At 35.5% G+C, this 23,215-nt stretch overlaps 1 protein-coding gene across 1 annotated transcript in view; it reads left to right on the forward strand.

Annotated features, from left to right (window-relative positions):
* The window catches only part of LOC138335136 (uncharacterized), a 44,043-nt gene that overhangs the window by 15,259 nt on the left and 5,569 nt on the right, over positions 1–23,215 (forward strand). The window contains exons 6-10 of the mRNA XM_069284073.1: positions 248–526; positions 1,462–1,556; positions 2,605–2,733; positions 3,015–3,089; positions 3,360–3,392. Coding sequence (XP_069140174.1) covers positions 248–526; positions 1,462–1,556; positions 2,605–2,733; positions 3,015–3,089; positions 3,360–3,392 — 611 coding nt within the window. The remainder of the gene's footprint in view (positions 1–247; positions 527–1,461; positions 1,557–2,604; positions 2,734–3,014; positions 3,090–3,359; positions 3,393–23,215) is intronic.

Raw genomic sequence — 23,215 nt, forward strand, 5'->3', positions numbered from 1 at the left:
ATGTTTGTTAAAGAAGTATTTTCAGAATATTTTCTCTTCTCTTCAGTAACAAGTACACACTGCGAATGTTGTCCATGTATTACATTTGCATGGATGGAAGAGCTTCTTTTCATTCTGTTTAGTAATAAAAAGATGTTTTCCTATTTGATATATGATTGAAATAAAGTTTTGTGGAAGAGAAAGAAAATAAAAGTTGCTTCGTATTTCCCGTTTGCTTAGAATTAATCATTCACATCTCTTAATTTAGCACAGAGTAATAGATATATTCGCCGTTGATGTTGACGACTCGGAGGCTCTCTTACTAGACAGGGTGATATCTTTAGGTGTTATAGATAGGGTCAAACAACTGTTAGTTACATTTCATGGTGACATGGAAGGTAATTTGAATGCTAAGCAATACCAAAATAGACTGACTATACAAAGAGACCTACTTCACCGAGGATACCGAATATTCCATCGCACTCGGCACACCCAGTGCACACACTGTGACAAGACCCCGAGGGCCGGATGTGTGACATTAAGTATGGTAAGTCGATGTTTTAATAATTGAGTCAATGATTTTAACAATGTAATTTTAATTTATGCCACAAGTGTAACATAGAATTTCTATCGGCTGTAATAGTATAAACGATAACGTATCTCGAAAAATGAAAAATGATGACATCCAGCTGTTTGCCAGTGAAATTCATCAAAATCCTTTTAAAACGTCCTGTCAAATTGTATGTTTCACTCTTTTATATTTGGATGAAATTTTATCTACAATATATTTACACATAAAGTACTCGTATAAAGTTCGATATTTGTTTGTTTTTTTTTTTTTTTTTTTTTCGTTTTGTTCTTTTTTTTCTTTGTATACAAATATAATTGAAAATAGCAAATAATTCATTTTTTCAATATCAAAAACAGGAGCAGACGATTTTGTATTTTTCTTCAGTTACAAAAGTTACTTACTTTACACCATTACCACAGTTAAAAAGTTTGAGCTTCTAATTTTAATTCAAGTTACAAATATGAAAAATAATTAATTGCATCCCGAAAAAATTCCTTGGCACTATATCCTATATGGAATGAAGTACTGATTGCGCATACACCAAAGGCGAAATAAAATATTTTATATTAATTTTTGTTTTAAGTAGGCATATATATACACAATTAATCACCAATTATTGTTCAAATGAAGAATATCATTTATGCTCTGTCGGCGGTGGAGCATCTTTAAGATACCCGATCTTTCTCCACAAAAATGAACATAAAGCATGGCTAAATTTCTTCGACAAAATTATCAATAAGCGCATATCACAGTTTGTACATCTGTAGTATCTATGTTATGTAACTGGTGCCTGTTAACATCAAGGTCACTTTGTAAGTGTTCAATACGATTCGATATATGAATTTCGGCCATGCCGATGTTACAGAAAATAGTTTTTTTCCTCCAAACATTTCTACATGTCTTTTTTACAGATGTTACCTTCGCAAGTAAAGGCACCGCTCGTTATACCGTCAGAGAGGTATCTTGATAATCTCACATCCAACCAACTAAACCGGTTTTATCACAGGTAAATTACCATGTTACCATGTCGAGTAAGTCAAATTGTAACTTCTTACCTCTTCTCTCTTTATCATACACCGGTAACGAAGTTATGGGGGTATACTGGATCCAGTTGTCTGTCGACACACCGATCAATCGACTACACCTTCTAGTGGAGGGATGTCAACAAAACGTAATAGCAATAATTGTTATAAAATTAAGGTGTGTGTAATATATACCTGAAAAAGATACATCCGCCTTTTATTGTTTCTGCTCCTTTTAGCGCCTAGCATTCAGGGAGTGGGACGACTTGTTCGTCCGTTGTCAGTATAATGTGACCGGGTGCTTGGTGTGTTTGGCGGCCTGCTTCAGTGATATAACACTATAAAATGGCAAGAGTTCCACTATACAAGAAAGCACAACACGAACATACCGCAGTCTCCCAAAACACGCACCACGCACTTCATACACGCAACACACCATATACATGAGAGGTCGTCATTACCTGACACTACCTGTCAATAAAACGTTAATCGAACAATCAAACAAACCATCTTTTTTCTGAGTCAGGAGTTATGCCCTTTTGGTACAAAACGACAGATCGACTACTGCTCCTAAACCACTGGAGTAATTTCAATGAAAAATGGTGACAGTAATCCTTATACAGTGCACATGTGTGAAATTTAATTTGAACGAGTTACTTATCCCCCTTTTTAGAGTTTATCCTTTGATCGATCGATATATTGTGTTGCTTTAGATTACAAATATGAAACCATTGGCATCTATGTTGGGTTGGGGCCGCTGTGGTGACATTTTTGAGCATGTCATTGAATTATTGTTGAGAGAATATTTTACATATTGGCTCGAAAAATGTACGCTAATGAAAAATATGGTTAAGCTTAATACTGTGATATTATTTTCATTTAGATTGTGTGCCACCATTCACTAGTATGATCTCCTTCGTTGTTTCTTTATTTTTCCTGAAATTATTATCATAAAAGATCGCTGTCTTTCTTTTGCAGTGAAAATGTAATTGAAACTATTGCATCACATACTAATTTACTCCTTTAATAAAGGTATCTGTTGACGACGCAGACGTTTTGTAAGAAGTTAACTCCGATGGGTGATCACGGAAGAGGTGGCTGGGATTTATGTGCAGATAAACCTTACAGTCCGACCGTGCCTTGTCTTACTTACTCGTTTGGGTAAGTATAACACGTTTATATAACGATTTATAACAATGAAGATCGTTTCATTCAAACGAGCCAAACTAGAACTAGACAATGTATACAGCTGGTTCAGACAGTCGATCCACGGTAGTGATGTGATCGTCGGTTTGATACCTGGTGCTTTCGCTTTACTCTCTTTCACGTACGTTATATAAAATACATTATGTTGTAGTCTTATTTATGTTGCTATGATAGAGAAAAGTATACATATGTAAATAATGGTGTGTAATACCGGTATATTCGTCTTTTCACTGTAGATCTGCTGATGACTGGGCATTTGACAGCGCAATGGCCAATCACTTTGGCTGTGAAGTCCACAGTTTTGATCCAAGGTATATTATACATAATCTCAAAATCTCTAATGCACATAGCGATTCAATGTCAATGACTACGCCATGGTAGAGGCGTTATGAAAATATCTTATATTGTATTTCTAAAACGACATTTTGTGAAATTCGTCCATTTATTCATTATCATTTCCATATATTTTTATTGACAAAAGATGTTATGTCAATAGGATTATAATCCATTATTATCCATTATCATTAACCTTAACCCATAGTTTTGTATAAGATATTTTTATATATCTATATTTCTTACAGATATCAAAATACGAACAGTGAAAACAATACCAGGTATGTAATAAGTATATTATAAATGTCTACCTATGAATTAAAAATCATAGTACTATTTCTTTTGATATTTTCTTCTAATTCTTTGTTTGTATTTGTATCGTCGAGATGCGTTGTTTTTGTTTATCAATAGCATTCACAGATTTAAAATTCTTATTATATTCATTGTTTTTCTTTCATTTTTAAAGTGAAAAATCTGTTTTACTTTTAAAAGAAATAGTTTGGAAGCTTGTCTAATTTGTACACAGGAAAATATAAAGTTTTCGCTTTCATATCGGATCCATAAAAAACACTGAAATATATGAACAAAACGAAAGCAATGCATATCAGCACTTTACCAACTGCATATAATAGATTATTCAACTCTTATTTTTTATCACATTTTAAGACTTTGGTTGTAAATGTCTTCATGTTTATTATACATCTATTACATAAAGCTATGATGATGGAGCTTAAAAATCTGTTTACTGAATCTTGCAATAACATTCTAGGTGTTATAACATTTCAAAATGATTTTTTTCTACCAAATTGAGAATGGTCAAATATCCGATAATGCCGCTGTTATAAACTTTTCCGAATTTCGAAAAGGACCATAGTTTTCCCCAAAACATAGGGAAGTTAAACCGTTATCTCTTTCATTTTATGTGGTTATATATTAGAGTAGATAGTCAGCAATTAAGCAAATTATTATTTATTCATAATTTGATGATAACTATATACAAATAATAAATACATATATAAGACACCTATTAAATTTAATATACCTATTAAAATACATTGAACAGTATATATTACTAAATAGTATGATGGGAAGTATTTCAATTGGTATATATTTTTTTTAAACATACATGAAATTGGAGTTATGAGTAAGTTTTAAACAAGGTAATGCTACTGAAGCATTAAATTGACCCAAAAGGATCAAAGAAAGAAAACATTATTCAAACAGTAGTGTATATGAAATACAGTGAACATCAATTAATATGGTATAATTCAGTTTGGTCAATGTTTACCAGGCTAATCATATGAGGTACATACAACATACATTATAATTCAATATTCAGTATTCACTTAAGAGTTGACAGACCATAAGATTTCTCACTCAAAAACGTGTACAATTGATATAAAATGGTGGTATGTTATAACTCATTGTAGCCATTGCTACAACATTTAAGATACATGATTGAAAAATCAAGGAAATATGATAACTCAATAAGAATGTTGCCAATTATCAAAGAGTTCAAGATAAAAAGCATGTGTCTTTGCATACAAAGTCACACAAGGTAAAAGAAATGTGAAAAATTATTTCAAGTATACAAAATACTCCTATGGTACACAAATGTATTGATAATGAATGCAATGTGATCAACAATGGTGTAACCATATACATGTAATCTACTATGTCCGTAGTAACATGGAGTAATACTTATTAAAAAAACAATAGTTGAAAAATCATACAATGGTGTTGGCATAAAAAAGATTTTGAAATATAAAACATAAGTCATTATGTTCAAAAACAATACAAAGAAACTTCAAATTCAACTATGAAATTGGAGATGAGATAAGCCTAGGATTATACTAAAGAATGTTCATTTCACTTACAATGAATCAGGCTTGGTTTATAAAGTAGTTAATACAAATAACTAAACACATTTAGGTGGGCATTTAGCGATTAACTGTAGAGCTTTAGTGTTCAAACTTGAGGCAGGACACCAAGTTGCTAACTGAACTGGCTCTCCAACCGCATGTACAAGATACTGAATACCAGCTGCAGTTTGTCGTTGAGCAGGCACTTTTTTTTCACCTTGACCTTAGAAGTGGTAGGATCTTGGGTGGCGAAAACAATGTCAGGGTCAATGTGATCAGAATCTCTGTACCGCAGAGGTTTCCGTATCTGTCTCTGTGGACGATGGGATTGAACAGGAGGATTAGGCAATTGTCGTCGTGGCAGCAGAGCTGAGGATTCCTTTACTAACGCATCATCCTGGGTAGATGAAGACGTCAAAGGGGAATTACTCTGTCGATTATCTCCCTTGTCAAACATTACAGTCAGCGGAGTTTGGGTACCTGTAAGTCTGAGAAGGTCCGTTTGGTTGGGTAACTGTGAAGAAATTTGACGGTGAATGGTTTGGTCGCAAATGAGCAATCTTCAAACGGTCAACATGAATAGGTTGAGGAAAAGATTTCTTTCCTGTAGGGTCACAGTTAGGTGTGACCATGTGGCCACTGACGTGTTCATCAAATGACATAAGGACCATCATAATGATGATGAAGTTTCTTTGCAGGGCCTGTGTATTCATTACGTCATGTAAAACATAATCCTCTTTGCTTGAGATCTATAAGGTTTTTACCCTGATTGGTAGCTGTCAACATATGATGTTTGGTTTTCTGTACATTTGCATGTAGATCAGTACGAATGTCATTTAAGAGTTGTTGCTTTTTGAGCGACGTAATCTCTCATGTCCACTGGAAGAGATTTCAGATCCTTCGTATGATTAACAAGAGGAAACTTTGGTCGCTGGGCAAAAATAACCTCAAATGGTGAAAATCCTGTGCTGTTGTTCATAGAAAATGTAACAGCAGGTACAACTGTGTCCCAATTATTACACTCATCATTCATGTAGGGAGTAAGGCGAACTCCAAGGGTGTTATGAGTCCTCTCACAAGCTCCTAGACAATGGTGTATGAAGCTGGGGAAATAAACTGTTGGGGTATATCAAGTAGATCACAGAGTGCTGATGTAACTTTAGCAGTGAACTCTGTACCTTGGTCGCTGATCAATGTATCACAGACACCATAGATTGTGAAGAGTGTAAAGAGTGCTTCTGACACCGTTACAGCATCCTTGGCAGGGATAGGTATTGACACAATGTATTTTGAGAATAAATCCACTGCTGTCAAGACATAAAGGTTTCCCTTTGTAGTACGTGGAAGTGGTCCATATAAGTCTATTTCCTATACAGAAAAGGTTCCGAAGGTGTCGGATATGCCATGATTTTATTTTGTCTATGTACTTTGGTTATTTTCCTGGCTTGACACTCGTGGCAAGATTTCACATAATCTGATACAACTGTTGCTAGGGGCGTGAGAAAAAAAAATTTCTTTGAGTCTATCCACAGTATCCTGTATACCACTATGTCCTGCGAGGGGCGAATCATGAAATAGTTGAAGAACTGTAGGTATCAATGACTTTGGTAAAACAAGTTGATAATGAGATAGAGTCTGTGTTTGCTTTGCTCTAGCCACACGCGAATGGAAAAGAATCCCATGCAATGCGTTGAGATGATTGGGTAACATCCTTTGGACTGATAGTTGGATTTATAGGAAAATAGTTCATGGTCTTGCCTTATAGTTTTAGATTTGATTCTATCTACAGGACAGGTCAGGAAAATCTAGTTGATTAAGTTCTGTTTTTCAACAAACTCCTTCATCCTGTTGTAGGTGTCGATTGAGCTTCGTGTTTGTACCAATCATTTGCACTCATCAGTTACTTGTTCCATGTGTGTAGGTACATTGTGAATGTCTAACTGATCATGGGTCTTCTGATGTAATGGATATTTTCTCTCATTGTTTGAGTAATCAGTTTGCCATGTGGAGTTATAAATGTGTTGTACCTTAACATTAACAAAAATCTGGTGAATCACTTCTGCTTTTGAGAGCAATTTAGTATCGCACGACACATAATTCGTATCGCTTGTCTGTTCCGTCTAGGATTATTCTCCATTGTGCCTTGTACTGACCATAAATTTGTCAAATCTTGTTGCTAGTTGTCGGTGATCAAGCTGTCCGTGTTGGGATGTCTGGAATATCTGATTGTAGCTTGACTATCGACTATCGTCGTTTTTTGGCATCAAAATGTTCTGGAGTAAGGGTGAGCACTAATATCACAAGACTTGAAACTGTGTTTATTAGCGATAACAACATAATTATCGCCTTTTCTCATCTTCCAACATCGTCAGGATTTGTATGTAGACTTTGCGGTATATAAACACTGACTGGGTTAGCGTGTTTGTACATGTAGACGGCGCTTCGTTCGGACTGTTTGACTCTATGACGTAACATGTATCTTCAATATTGTCTTCTTGTGTCCGCATCATAGTATACTGATAAAATGTCCTGTTTATGCTCGACATGGCTACATGATTGAACATTACTAAATGTGTTGATAACCGTAGAGTTCGGTGAAATAACTCGTACCGTGGTAGGTTTTTCCTCAACATTGTCAAAAGTAGGGGTCATCTTCATCAGGGCTGGATCCAAGCATTTCCAGAAACTCTGTATTACGAGAGAGAGAGCATCGGGAACTACATCTCTGATGCAGGTTTGTAGATGATATCAAAGTCAAATGGTTGTAACATTGCTAACCAGCGCTCGTAAATTGCACACATTGAGCTGTTTTTGATAAAATGCGCGTAATGCTTCATGATCACATTCAATTACAAAATGGCGACCTTGTACGTATGCTGCACAGTCTAATACACTTGTAACAACTCCGAGTAGTTCAAGTTTGGTTGGACCATAAGATTGTTGATAACGTGTAAGTCCTTTAGACCCAAAACGAACAATATGGTCCGATCCATCCTCGTAACGTTGGTATAACATGTAGCCAATACCCTTGCTGCTGGTATCTACTGAGATGCGGAATTCCACATTGTATCGTGGAAAAGCTAAAATGCTAGAGTTTACCAAACTATCTTTCAATATCTGGAAACAACTCACTATGTTCCTGTGTCCATACAAATGGTGTGCCTTTCTTGAGCAGTTTGTATAAGGGTCCAGCTTATAGCACTAAAATTTTTGATAAATTTTCTAAACCAGTTGAATAATCCTAAAGCACGCTGTAATTGCTTACGTGTAGTAGGTAATGGGAATTGTTTGATGACCTTTATCTTTCCAGTCGTTGGTTTTATACCGTCCTTGGATATCGAATGTCCGAGGAAAACACAGGAACTCTTTCCGAACGCGCACTTCTGTGGTCCAAGTTTTAAGCCTGCCTGTTTCAAACGATTCAGTACCTCATTTACATCAGATAAATGTTGTTCAAATGTCTCAGATATTATACATATATCATCTAAATAACATAATACTGAAACAAATGTCAAACCTTTGAGTACTTTATCCATTAAAAGTTGGAAAGTATTTGCGGCTGTATGGAGACCCATTGGAAGTCTGAGAAATTTGAAAGTACCATAACAAGTATTAAAAGCAGTATATTTACAAGAATCCTCAGAAATAGGCATTTGGAAAAATCCCGTGCGCAAGTCCAAAAGTGTTATAAAGTTAGGGGTGCGCTCCGAAAAGGATTCAGTCAGGTCTTGTAAATCAGGTATCGTGTATCTGAAATCTTGTGTTTGTGTGTTAAGATACCTGAAATCACAACAGAACCTGTATGAGGAGAGACTAAGCTCTCTAGTTATGAGCGAGTCACCTACAGATTTAGGCTTAGAGCGTTTAGACACTAAAGCAATTGGACTTGTTATAGGTACTTCCTCTTCCTCACTGACTGCAGCAATAATACCTTGTTCTAACAACTCATCTAATTGGTGTCTTAACACTTCCTTTTTGTCAGGAGGTAACCTGTAAGGACGCTGATGTTTAGAGACAGCATCAGGTTTTAACATAATCTTATGTTTAACAAGATTGGTAAGACCTAAACCTGTATTTTCATCAGTCATAAAAACATCTTTGTGAGTGTACAAACATTGAAGTAACCTAGACCTCTCATCAGATGATAACCCTGAATTTAGTTCTAAGTATTCACTAAATTTCTGGAAATCTGGACTGTAGTCAGGGGAGGTAACTCCCTCCTCACTACTACATGTAGTGCTACTAGTGTACATGTCATGATCACAAAATTCACTACTATGTGATGTAATGTTTGGAGACAAAAATTCCTGGAGATTTGATTTCATGAAAAAGAAACAATATGTACAGTGTTATCACATAATCGAAAATATGACAGTACAGACTTCTTATTTACATGGATACTGTCATTGGTTGGGTTCAAAATCTTAATTTGTACTAAATTATCAGGAGAACATGTTGCTACAGATTTACATACTAATAATCCCTTAAACCGTAGTTGAGGATGACTTTCACAAATCCCTTGCATACCAATCTGGATATCACTTGAAAGTTTCCCACTAACTACACATTCCGAGTTTGGTTAAACAACAAAAGAATGAGTACATAAAATCTTTGTAGTATTTTTCTTGCCATGGAAACTAGCACCTGCACTGAAATCTAGAACAATATTGTGTGAACGTAAATATTCAACACCAAGTATCATAGGGTGCGATGCTTCATCTAAAATATATACAAATACACTGTATAGCTTACTCGACTCATACTGGCTACACTATGACTGAGGTCACTAGCTGTGCCAAAAATTTTAACAGTACTGTTACTAGCTACAACATTTTTCATTTGACTCTGTGAAAAATTTGAAATAGCAGACTGAGGTAAAGCATCAAACAATTGCTTAGATATGACATTAATTTCACTGCCAGAATCAAGCAGAGCTGTAACTGGTAAAACAACCTACATATACATTCAGATACATAAAGCGATTATCTGTTGTAATCTTTGGCTGCTGCTCAGTACTGTCCGTATCACTAGAAGACGTTAGTTCGCGCTGAACTCTTCCAGTCACCGATCGCGAGGTATCAATCATCTGGACTGGGTTCATTTCCTCCACACAGAGACCTGAGAGGTGCGCGTCAATCCCAGGCCGAGACTGTGTAACTGCGGACACTTCAATGCGGTATGGCCTGTCTCGCTACACAGTTGACAAACATCTGTGGTAGTAGACACCGACACCGATAGCCTACAACACTTTGCGCTGTGTCCGTTCTGTTTACACAAATCACAAAGAAGCGATGGGGAAACTTGTCCAATGCCAAGCCAATTACAATTAGGTTTGATATGTCCCTGACCTTGACATTTGAAGCACGTCCTGTTCTCCTCGTCGGTCTTCGGCCGTTGACCTCTGGGTTTGGAGTCTTTTCCAGCTTGTCTAGGCGTTCACATATCTGATTAAGGGCTGTCACTGTGGCATCTTCGGCGTCACTCTTCTTAAGAGCACTGATAGATGGTTGAACGACATTGTGTGAGACATTAAAGTCTTGGCGATAACCATGACTCTCTCCAATTTTGGCTGAATGAAGGGCGTCACGAAGAGTTGATACTCGTCCTAGGCCAGCTCGTACAAAAAACCGAAGTTAAGACGGTAAGCCTTGAATGAATTTGAAAGTCATATCACGTTCACTTTTTTGTAAACGCAAGCCTTTTACTCACAACAACTGCATGATACTCCTCAATTGCTTCTGAGGGATGTTTCAAATGATGCCAGTTGGCCTCCTCAGCGATGAGGGCTGGATTGTCTCCACAGTACTCTTGGCGAAAGCTGGCCTCAATCTGGGGCCATGACAGTCTCTTATTACTAGTGAGCGTGTCAAACCAGACCAAGGCAGGGCCTTGTAGCCTCAAATGAAAACAAGCTATAATTTGTTCATGGTTATCTACTAGTCCAGAGAGTGTGAGATAACTGTGAAACTCACGCAAAAACTTCTCTCCATCTTCATTCATGAATCCCGAAAATCTTAAATGTTTATCTGGGACGACGTCTCGAATGATAAATGTCGGTCCGACTCCATGGCCACGTGATGAATTATGGGCGGGAATGTGAACATTATAATTACCGTCTGGTTGTGGGAAATCTGTCCGTGGTAAACGGTACCCCGGGTTCCCGTCGGGAGTCTGTGAGAAATTTGGACGAGGTAGCGTATTCATATGTGGATGGTCATCAGGGCATGGCATTTCAGTATTTGTCACAGCACAGTTCATTCCGTTTCCCGCCATGGCGTGATAGCGGTTAACGTTGTTCTCCGTGATCCCGTCAGCAATGTCAATCCATCGAATTGGTGTGTCGAGGTGCGAAATGGGGTCACAGCCTGAAGTATACATACTGTTAGGAGTACTGCAAGTAACATCTATTAAATTCGAATTCTCCACCATGTTGTGTGTCGCTTCATGTGTTTGGGGAATGTTAGAGTGAGAGACAGCAACACGTCCGTTCATTTTTTCTTCCTTTTATTCTTCTCAATTTTCTATCTTTTACAACAAAAGAGTTCCAAAGTTTCAAATGTGATTAGAGTTATTTCCCCCTTGCCCACAACTAGATAGTTTCATCGCTCATTCCAATACAATACTATAACATCACGTCACGTTCTCGATCTTTTCGACAATACACAAACATGACTAGTATGTGAAATGTGTTCGATATAAGATTAAGTAATCGACATTACATGTAAATCAATAAATGTACAAACCTACGTGTTAGTTATTTCGCTGAAATACCGTCGATTTCATTGTTAGACGACTTTATTTAGCTGTAAGTTAAATGTCGTTGTTGACATTCATGTGTTCGTCGCTGACAACTTGTTGCCAAAATGACGTAGATGCCTAGCCGGCGTTTCGAGTGTATTCGTTGTATAAATATTGTAAAGAATGTCTGCTATTATACTTAGATCGTTTTATTGTTTATGAAGATTTGTGTATTAATTTAGGTTTAGATGCATTTTATACGATGTGTATTATAGTGTAAAAGCAGTTGGTCGGTGTGGCTTGTAAATAGTGTTAAATACGGTTTCTGTCACTCAGCTGACGGAGCATGTTTTTTTTTATTTTTTTTTTTTATTCAGTTTTTTTGTTGTTACATTCATTTTCCATGTTACAAATCAACACACAGTAAGAAAAACAAATGGCATACATGTACTGAAAGTTCAGGAAGGTGTCAATTATAACTACATACATACACTATGTAAATTTAATTTGTATCTTTCTTCCGCTAATCTCCAAAAAATTGGCTACAAAAACCCAATTTTGCTTTATTTTGGTTTTTTTTTCTCTCTGAATATGAAATTAAATCAAAATTTTCAATTTCTTTGTAAAATAAGGTATAAGCTTTCCACTCTCCAATAGAAGGAGTTTTTGATTTTAATTTACAATAGTATATATAATATTTCAGCAATAATATCAAAAAATTCAATTCATAGCTAAAAACATTGTCTACAATACTGTGACGAGTGGACCCTGTGAGAATGGACGAGTGAGGTGAGAGAGTTTACGATAATTAGGGATTGTTGATTAGATATAAAGATAAGATCGTATTAATCATTTGCACATGTAACATGATTAGATTATATATGGTTTATACCCGTATTAAGTTATAGATTCACAATAGTATGCGTGAGAGGCACCGGAGTGACAGCAGTGTATAGGAGATTTCAGAAAAGATGGCGTGACGTCACAGAAAGTTTACATCCGGGTCCTCAAAGGTACAAACACAGTATGGCGACTAATAAAAACAATAACAGATATGTACATCCCTGCTACACAATCGATACGCTGGCAAAAGTATACACTTTCATACTTGCAAATTCTGATTTTTTAAATAGCTTCTTATTGTTTCAGAGGTTACAGACATTTATATTTACAACTTGTTCATTGCTAAATATATTTGTGTAGATTTAGTGTTGAAGCCAGCTTGCGAAGCGGTGCCGGGCCGTCACACGTACCCGCTTTTTGTTCACACGTAGAAATCCATGTTGTGAAAAAGTTATGAATAGATAATTGATTTCAATGTATCATATTTCTTTTATACACGAAAAATCTGTTCATAACACTAATTAATATAAATATAACGAAATGTAAACCACCTGGCCAGACCACGGCCGCTCGTGCATGGCTTCGCTGGTAGATCACCTCGGGTAACAGCCAATGATTGGGAAATTAATACTATTTATACGTAATTACCAACACATATCTCAATAAGTACTTGTAAAATATATATATTTCGTTATTTCCCATGTATATATTATTTTTAATGAATGGTATAAACCACTGTTACACATAAATAAAGATGTATGTGTACATGTACGCACACGTACAGTATGGCTGCCGATATCTCGAAAAATAAAATAGTGAAATCGTTCAATTTCATGAGTTTACTTTTTAATTTTTAGCCATTTTTATTCCATGTGCCGTTAGGTGAAGTTCATATTGAGGTGATATTACTTTTAAATAATTTGAATACATGTTAGATAGACTACATTTAGATATATTAATATAGGTAGATAGTAATTACTATAAATGCCGACCAGGACACATATTGCGCACGGCTTCGAGAATCCTGAAATACTCGAAGTTTTGTTTTAAAATATGATAAAAAGTAACTACAAAATGACTGATTTGAATGTCATAAACTAAATTCCAAAATTTTCTGACGAAAAAGTTAACCAGAATATATAATTTTGTGACTCTGAAAAATGACGAAAGTCGGGATCTCGGCAGTACTGTACGTAATGGCTGCAGTGCGCTTGGGGTAATCTACGAAGGCAAATTTTAATGTAGTCATAATCACACATCGTAAGATGTTTTACCAAGTTAAACTTAGAAAACAGTAATCGATTATTAAAATATCATTATATTATTTGGGAAAACTTGGAATTTGATATGTAGTTTCTGATAATTTTGTAACTTCTGTCAATGTTTATACGTATGTCTAATGTCGACCGTGTTTTTACTCGTGGCGGTCGAAAATGGAGTATAAATAGAGTAAAATATATGAATACCAGATGTTTATATCTAAATATTTTTGTTAAATATATTTATTTACCCTTTTTATAATTAAAATAACGCAATAGTTCTCGGATTGTCGCACTATTTATTACAATAGAATGTAAACAATCATCGCAAGCGGCTGTGTTCCCACTATGTTTATGTGTAGATAAAACGGAGTTGTACCTTTGAGCGCCCGGATGTACCTTTGTGTGACGTCATCGCCATCTTTTCTGAAATCTCCTATATGTAAGCGCGGAAACGGAAGTGACGTAGTACGCAAGTGTTATTGGTGGAGGTGATTTCGTGGGTGGGGGCTAAACCATGTAGCCCGCCCCGAGCCCGAGCTTTAAAACCCGAGCCCGAGCTTTGGTTATTTTCGTTTTTCTCCTCCAAAAAAGCACGTATTAAAACAATTTTTGGCACAAAGAATCTTTGAGGTATTTGATATCTATACATATAATTCATATTTCATGCAATTGATGTGAATTTCATAAATCGACCTTTATCACCTTTCAGGGGGCTAAACCATGTAGCCCGCAATGGAGCGTGACATTTTACGATTTTCCCAAATTATTTTAAATCTATGCTTTTTTGTGAAGAATTGTTTTAATCCAAACAACAAGTAAACATAGCTGGTCATAAAGGTATAAATTTCAACATCAATATCAAATTATTTCATAACGAATTCTGCTTTTTTGTAACCTCGTTGACCTGTCTCGCCGATCTCACTGTTTACCCGAGCCGAGCCCGAGCTAAGGGCAGACAACTCTCCGACCCGAGCGTTTTTAATGACTGTACATGTAAAATGCACACGTTATTAATACAATATTGTATAATGTAATTAATGTAATAGCAGTTTATATGTTATATTAATATTTGAATTTTAATTAAATGACATTAAGTACAAAACTTGACTAAATTCAAATGAAAAATAAATCTCATACAATCTATGTCGAATTTTAACTCTTCATCACCTTTAAAACCATTGAAACGAAACTCTACTAAATTAGCGATTGCAAAAACCCCACAGTTGACCCCGTTTGTCTGTTGCTGTATATAAGGTAAAATTGCCTGTAACATTGTCCAGAGCATAACCCGTATCCTGCCTGCATACCATTAATATTAGAAAATTGCTTCTTTAAAATGTCCTGAACATAACACATTGTATTTCCAGAAAGTTTCTTATCCATTAAAATATTATTCTTTTCCTTAAAACTAATTGTACTTTTACCATTATTCATCCGAAAATCAGCAATTGAGCACTTTTATGTATAGCCTTCAGCTGGTATGTACCTACTCCTATTAATACCCTTTTGATCTCATTGCTATAGTAATTTTGAATATAATAAAATGACAAAACTGACTATTTAACGGTATCTCTTTCCAAGTATTTAAAGATTTGATCAAACTATTCGTACCTTCAACTATATTATTTGTAATACCTATGTACTTGTTACCTATACCTAATTCAGCTAGTACCCACCAACCTGTATATTTCACTATATCTCCCTTGATATTGGAATTGAAATAATCTACAAATGGTTCACTCCACTTCTCAGAGACCTTATCTAACATAGTTTTAAAAAATCGCTTTCACTATCAAACCTCAATAATTTTAGAAAATCTGCCAAGTGAATAGGCAACATTATATTGAAATTACAAATAAATAATATCATGAATAACTGATGTTTATTTCATACACGGGCAAAGTTAATTGTCTAATTAATTTTCATTTGAATTTAGTCAAGTTTTGTACTAATGTCATTTAATTAAAGGGCCACTACCTTTCCGAAACGGCTTTTAATTTTTAAAATAGGAATGTGAAACGAGATCAATAATTTTGCAGAGTCGCTGAAGTTATTAACTCGTTTACTAGCACACTTATCACCACCTTCAGAACTTTTTAATTAGAATAAATGAAATGTTAATTTTCATAACGCGGGTCGTTTTATGTTTCCCGCCGTCATCCTAAATGCCGCGCGGTAGTTGACTATCACTGCGCCAGACGGCAAAACAGCGAAATGAATTTCCACTGTTATCGTACATTAGACAGGAAATATTGCATATGTTTGGTGTTGTAACCTCATCTTAAGCCATCGATATATATTTTCTTTTGTTATTAATGTTTTTAAGAAACCTATAAATTTTGCTCCGGAAAGGTAGTGGCCCTTTAAAATTCAAAATTAATATAACATATAAACTGCTATTACATTAATTACATTATACAATATTGTAATAATAACGTGTGCATTTTACATGTACAGTTATAAAAAAGCTTGGGTCAGAGGGTTGTCTGCCCTTAGCTCGGGCTCGGGTAAACAGAGAGATCGGCGAGACAGGTACTTTTCAACGAAGTTACAAAAAAGGCAGAATTTGTTATAAAATAATTGGATATATATGTTTAAATGTATACCTTTATGACCAGCTAGGTTTACTTGGTGTTTTTGTTACGGCAATTATTGTCAAAAAGGCATAATATTTTAATAATTTGGAAAAATCGTAAAAATGTCACGCTCCATTGCGGGCTACATGGTTTAGCCCCTTGAAAAGTGATAAAGGTCGATTTGTGAAATTCAAATTAATTTCATGAAATATAACTTACATAGAAAGATAAAACATAAGACAAAGAAATGTTGTGTGAAAAATCGTTTTAATATGTGCTGTCGTTGTGTAGAAAAACGAAAATAACCAAAGTTCGGGCTCGGGTTTTAAAGCTCGGGCTCGGGGCGGGCTTAGGTATACATGTAAAGTTCTACATACAACTGTATATAAGTATACTAGAGTTAGCTCCCGTGGTACGGGTTCGGGGATCTTGAGACTGCTTGTACGCCATCGCCGTGATAGATGATAAAAGCAAGATTTTTCATATGTATCAACTGAAATCTTTATAATTCCTTTGCAATATCAATCATATATGCATAATTGATTACAAGAATACAACAAATATTATGAAAAGCCTTTAAATAGCTAGTATGCATCAAAATTAATGAAATTTCACGGTTGATTGCGGCGTACAAGAAATCACCTCTTGAAAAACGAATATTTGCAATTATGAGAAAAATAAAGAAAATTGTGCGTTGATATTTGACACAGTGATGTAAAATTGGATTCCAAATCTAACCGTACCACAATTATTATCGTAGCTTGTTTTATTGTCGAGTAATATGTAATAAACATAATTCCTGGTACGGGGATCGGGTACGGTATCGGGGACGGCGTACACGAAATCACCTCCACCAGTGTTATTGTAAATATAAAAGTTATCATTTTTGTACGAACGTGTGTAATGGAGTTTTAGAAGTACGTATGGCGTGTATTTGAGTGGTAATTAATTTCGTATATTGTAATAGGTTTGTATCTCTTACTTTTATAAATGTTGTCATTGTTGTGCACAACATTTTCCAACAGAATCCAGCAGCGGAATATCCGCACGCGGTAACTATGGTTTTCCAGCAACGCTCCAGCAAAAGTACCGTTAGATCTGGGTAGGGGGTCACTTCTACTACGGAAGCTCTAGGTGGGTGTACGTTATGTAACATGTCTCCGTGTAACCTTTCCGCTAGGGGACGTAAGAGGCGTTTCCTCGATCCCAATGCGGCTGTCTCGTCTTATATGTACTTGTTGTCTACTAAATGTTATTTGTGGGGAAGTTTAGGGAGATTTTATGGGAATTTTTCATAGTTTTCCTTAGTTTAGTACTTAGCGTTTATCGCCATTTTTGGGAGGATTTTTCATGGGGAATCATCATGGGGGATGTGAAGCTGTAATTATATAAGGGTTAGAGGTAAAATATTGGAGAAAAGTAATGGGAATTTATATAGAGATCTTATAGGGATAAGATTTTATTCATGGGTTTTAGTATTTTTCACCATTTTTGCTAGTACCGCTGGTGATTGCTGGATTTAAGGTTCTAAGGTTTTTCCTAATACATATAGATTAGTTATTTATTTATTGTAAAGATTTTCATTGTAAATATCATAGTAGGTTTGGTAGTGAGGGTATGGAAGATGAAAGAGAGTGATAGGGTCATACTTATGTACTTGTAAATAAATCAGATATTACTATAATTAAATTATTTAACTTTATTTCACTCTTGGTTGTATTTGATTAGGAATCACAGTCTCGGTGACAGTGATTATGGTGTATGAGTATAGTGAAATCTCATACCATTCTAAAGTTCGTTAATAGAATATGGTTAACCCTAATGGTCCAAGGGTGGATAACTCTCTGGATTATATAGACATTGACAAGGACAATAAGACTGAATGGTTCCAGAATATTTATTACTGCTGCTGATGCTGTGCTGAAGAAGATTCCTGATGAATTTCACAGTGACTGAAGCATGACAAATGACAGACTTGACTGACAGATTCCTTGACCATTAGTGAAGTCCTTTATGGACTTGGTATCAATCAGATTGATACCTAACCTATGTACGGTCATATACGCTACCTGGATTATAGTGGTTTTGGTCATACCACTTGGCCGTTACAATACCAAAAGCCATTATCATTGGGTCTCTGCCCAGCTCAATGTCATAGTTTGATTTTAATAAATTCAAAAAGGATGTCCAAAGAGATTGAACATGGCAACATTCCCCAAAGAGGTGCATGAGTGTTTCTCGACCATCTTTGCAAAAAGAACATCTTTCTGTTTCACTCATTTTACATTGCATTAATTTGCAATTGGTATATATCATTTTATGGAGAAATTTAAATTGAATGTTTTGAAGTTTTATATCATCTGTAACATTATAAGGTATGATAAAAATCTTATTCCAAACCTCTCTTGGGATGTTGACATGCAAAATCTCCTGCCATGAATTTTGACTTTTAAGTGGATATTCAATAATCGGTTTTAGCATAAGATGGTAAAAGTATTTTGTAATCTTATCATATTTCTTAAGATATTGAATAAATTTGTTTAGATTCAAATTGATAAAGTCATTTTCCTGTTCAAGCAATATACTCTTCCATTGCCTTGGAATTGAATTCATTACACTATAAAATTCAAGAAAATTAATTGTCAGGTTATATTTATCACAAAACCTTTCATAAGTTACAAGTACATTGTTTTCTATCAAATCATTAATAAAAAAAATTTTTTTTTCACACCAATGTTTGTAGATAAAAGTTTTGTTATCAATCTTAACCCTTTCACTGCCGAATTTTTGAATTTGCCAGAAATGACGTAATAATTGATGACGCCAAAAATTGATGACGCGACGTAAATAGGCTCGTCGAGAGTGATCACGTCAAAGATATTGAGGCGCGATTTGCCGATGGAAGTGACATCGAACGTGTGTAATTTATGGGTTTTCACCGAATTCTTCGGATCCAAAAGAAAAATAGATATCTACAAACACTAATAAATAATCGTAAACTTATTTTATTCCATAACATTAAGCGGTCGGATATATGCAAATTCCAATACATTTATGAAATAAAAAAAAAGTACTGATCCAATTCCTCGCACATCTATATTGATCATGTACACGCACATGTACCCGCACAACCACATAGTCATTGTTCAATACGTTGCATGTCTCACTCTGTTAGGCACTTAGATAGAGTCGATGCATACTGGGCAATATACCGTGCCAAAAGTATTCGGCCACGTCATTTTTATATATTTCATGCATGGGACAAATTTTAATCAATTTTCATGGGTTCATTTCCCATTTTCGAGCGACAGTAGCAACATTACAGACTGATTGCTTATAGTTATAATAAGAATAATTTTCGATTGGTAATTTCAAGACATACATGTATAGGTGTTTAGCACGCTGATCCAAACCCCGATTTAGGACTTTCTGTGTCATGTCATCCTCGATACTCCAGGGGATCCGATCGATGCCCGAGCCATGTAACGTACACTGTGGTTGGCTGTGTGGCGTTGATGTTTGGCGTCGCTCTCTCTGTAGTCTTCAAAGGAAATGCCTGTGATTGGTTCAGCTCTTTTCTGATGAGCTGCCTCCAATTTTACTATGAAAGAGTCCAGGGGTGTAGAGATCGTAAGTGATCGGAACCCCTGGAGTATCGAGGATGGTGTCATCTTAGTGACGCACTTTATATATTAGTTATGAAGGATGATATTGAATGGAAAATTATCACTCCTCTTTCCAACAGTAGTACCATTTTGGCACTTATTGTATGTTTATTGTGTTCATGTTGTTGTTATTTGTTTAGCTATAGAATTACATGTGTAATAGTAAAAGTGTTAATAAAGTTGAATTAAATTGAATTGTAATAATACCCACTCGAAAAATGACTATTTAACCGCTAAAACCACAGGGACCTGGCACGATTTTTTAACAGTATACATATATATATTATAGTATCTATAATATATATATATGTAAACTGTTGGTTAAAAAAATCGTGCCAGGTCTCTGTTTCTAAAACTTGGTGTGGTGGATGTTTTTGTCTCGGGGAGTTTTTCTCCCTTCTCGTGTACAGATAGAATATGAACTTAACTGTTTTTGTTTTAATCTAGAACCCTAAGACATCTAGAAATGGTCTATGGACACTCGGGTGGGTCCAAGTTGATATAAACTGTAACTTATTCTCGGACCCCTGTGCTCCCGGCCTCAGACCAAACACGTGTTTAACTTGTCTTGGACATCGGTTTCTCGGTAATATTCAGCAGATTGATAAAGCAACAAGAGGTCCCACTAAAACATGCTGGATCATTTAAAGAATCTAGATGTTACAGGTCTGTCTATATTATTAATGAACATTATGTACGCGCTGATCATTATTCAGTAAGTATTTTCAGTGATCTTTTTCCCACATGTTTTGTTTTCTCTTTGTGCCCACTAAGGTTGGAACATTATGCCGATTTATATTTTAATTTTAGATGAAATATGCTTGAAATAGTCGGAACGATACATCTCCTAGTATTAGCACGACGGTCTGCAAATAGGCCATCTTTATGAGACTGCCTGTCTGTTGCAATAAGTATACATTGTATATATGTGGCTAACGACGGATGATTTTGGAACGGCGGTCACTAGTTTCTGTGTGTCTGTTTTTAACGGATATATTTTGTTTTAGATATTGGCAGTGGAAATATTCCGTTATGTATATATAATTATGTATATGCAGTGACCATATACTGCAGTTATATGTGTTTGTAGGGGATAGTACCATTGGAAACCCAGTGTCTATACTTATACGCTCTGTAGGCTGATTAACGTGGATAACCGACGATGGGGGGATAGCCTAGCTATATGTACGATTTTATATGCAGTTTCACTCGCATCTCTTGGACCCACTCTTTGCAGTGCTCTTTGACATTCTGATCCTCGACCTAACTTTCTGGACAAGACAGACTTCAGAAAAGTGCTCCTATATTCCGCGAATGGCATCTTCTTACGAAGAATCTCGAGGATATATTCTTTATTCCTAGAAGTTTCTGTATTTTTTTACCGTAAATGCGTTGTTAAAGTATTTCCATTTGTTGCCAAATGATTTTGGGCGCAATTAATAGTTGTTTGATTAGGTTTTATGTCATATTAATTCATAGTTTTTATTCATGCTATGTCTCTTTGCTATAGTGGAATCTCTTGTCCATTTATAGTGCTATCTCACTGAAACATGCCAGCACATCCCCTCGGTCATTATACTGACAACAGGCAAACTCACGCACTCCCTTTTATGCTAAAGTGTTTACACCCCAAGTACGAGTAGTGTAAGGGAATGAAGTAGTAAGCTGAACGCCAGGTTTGTCCCAGGAAAACTAAATGGAACACGCTGCAGATCTTACACTTGAAACCTCTACTTGACAGTGTGAACTTAATATGCATACCATATTTCATATGACGCCGGTACCGTTTGGTAGTTTCACATTTATATGTCAAAATCTCTTTGGTCTGTAGTCAGATATCATATTCTGTGGACAGTCAATTAAACTTGCGATTTCTTATTGATAAATACAATTGTAGTATATATAAACCTCAAGCTTCATAATTATGTACAAAAATGACATGGACATGCAGTAATGTAATATTTTTTTATGAGTTCTAAAACGTGAGGTTATATTTATTTACCGAAATATTGACTGGTTTATATAGGAATGTATTCCGTTAACGCTATGGAATCCATATAATACATGTACAATAGATTATGTGTGTTAAGGCGCGAATTAGTTACTTGTGGTACTGTGACCAAATAAAGCTGAGAATAGCTTTTTGCTAGACGCATGTTTCGGTACGACCCCGGTCATCCTGTAAACATGTTCGTTTTTATCTGTCGAGGATCAGAATGTCAAAGAGTCAAAGAGTGTAGATCGGTCCAAGAGATGCGAGTGAAACTGCATAAAATCGTACATATAGCCTATCGCCCCCCCCAATCGTGGTTATCCACGTTAATCAGCCTACCGTACGGGTGTAAATTTTTGTAATGGTGATTGCCAAAAATGGGCAACGTAATAACTGTATACAAGTCAATGTTTTATTGATCGTCTAATGATATACCGCATTGCTTTATACGAGAGTTCACCACGACAAAGTTATTGTTCCTGTATTTCCACGCATTACTTACAAACGCAAACATAGATGGTCGTTGCCGTTTTTACAACGTGTTTTAATTTGACATAGCTTTTACATAACCGATTAATTATCCCAAGGAACAAAAGATTATGTCGACGGAACAAATATAGTTCAATGTAACCGGGTTTCCAATGGTACTATCCCACATTTGAACATATAATTGTGCGAAACGGTCAGATATATCAAATTCCATTTTTTAATTTAATTAACATATACAAACGGAAATTTACTGATTCCAAATTTAAAGCAAAATATGCCTGTTAAATACAGCGTTAGGACTTTTTGTCATAAATATCAACATGTTTTTTCATAAATACTTGATTTATATGTATTGCAACAACAGGCAGCACTTAGATAGATGGCCTATTTGCAGACTTCGTGCTAATATAGGAAAAGTATATGTTCCGACTATTTCAAGCATATTTCATCCAAAATTAAAATATAAATCGGCATAATGTTCCAACCTTAGTGGGCACAAAGAGCAAACAACACATGTAGGAAAAGATCACTGAAAATATTTACTGAATAATGATCAGCGCGTACACATAATGTACATAATAATATAGACAGCTTTAATCCCCGTAACATCTATGATTCTTTAAATGATTAAGCATGTTTTATGACCTCTTGTTGATTTATCAATCTGCTGAATATT

Source organism: Argopecten irradians, chromosome 11 (genome assembly GCF_041381155.1).
Source record: "Argopecten irradians isolate NY chromosome 11, Ai_NY, whole genome shotgun sequence".
Classification (NCBI taxonomy): Eukaryota; Metazoa; Mollusca; class Bivalvia; order Pectinida; family Pectinidae; genus Argopecten; species Argopecten irradians.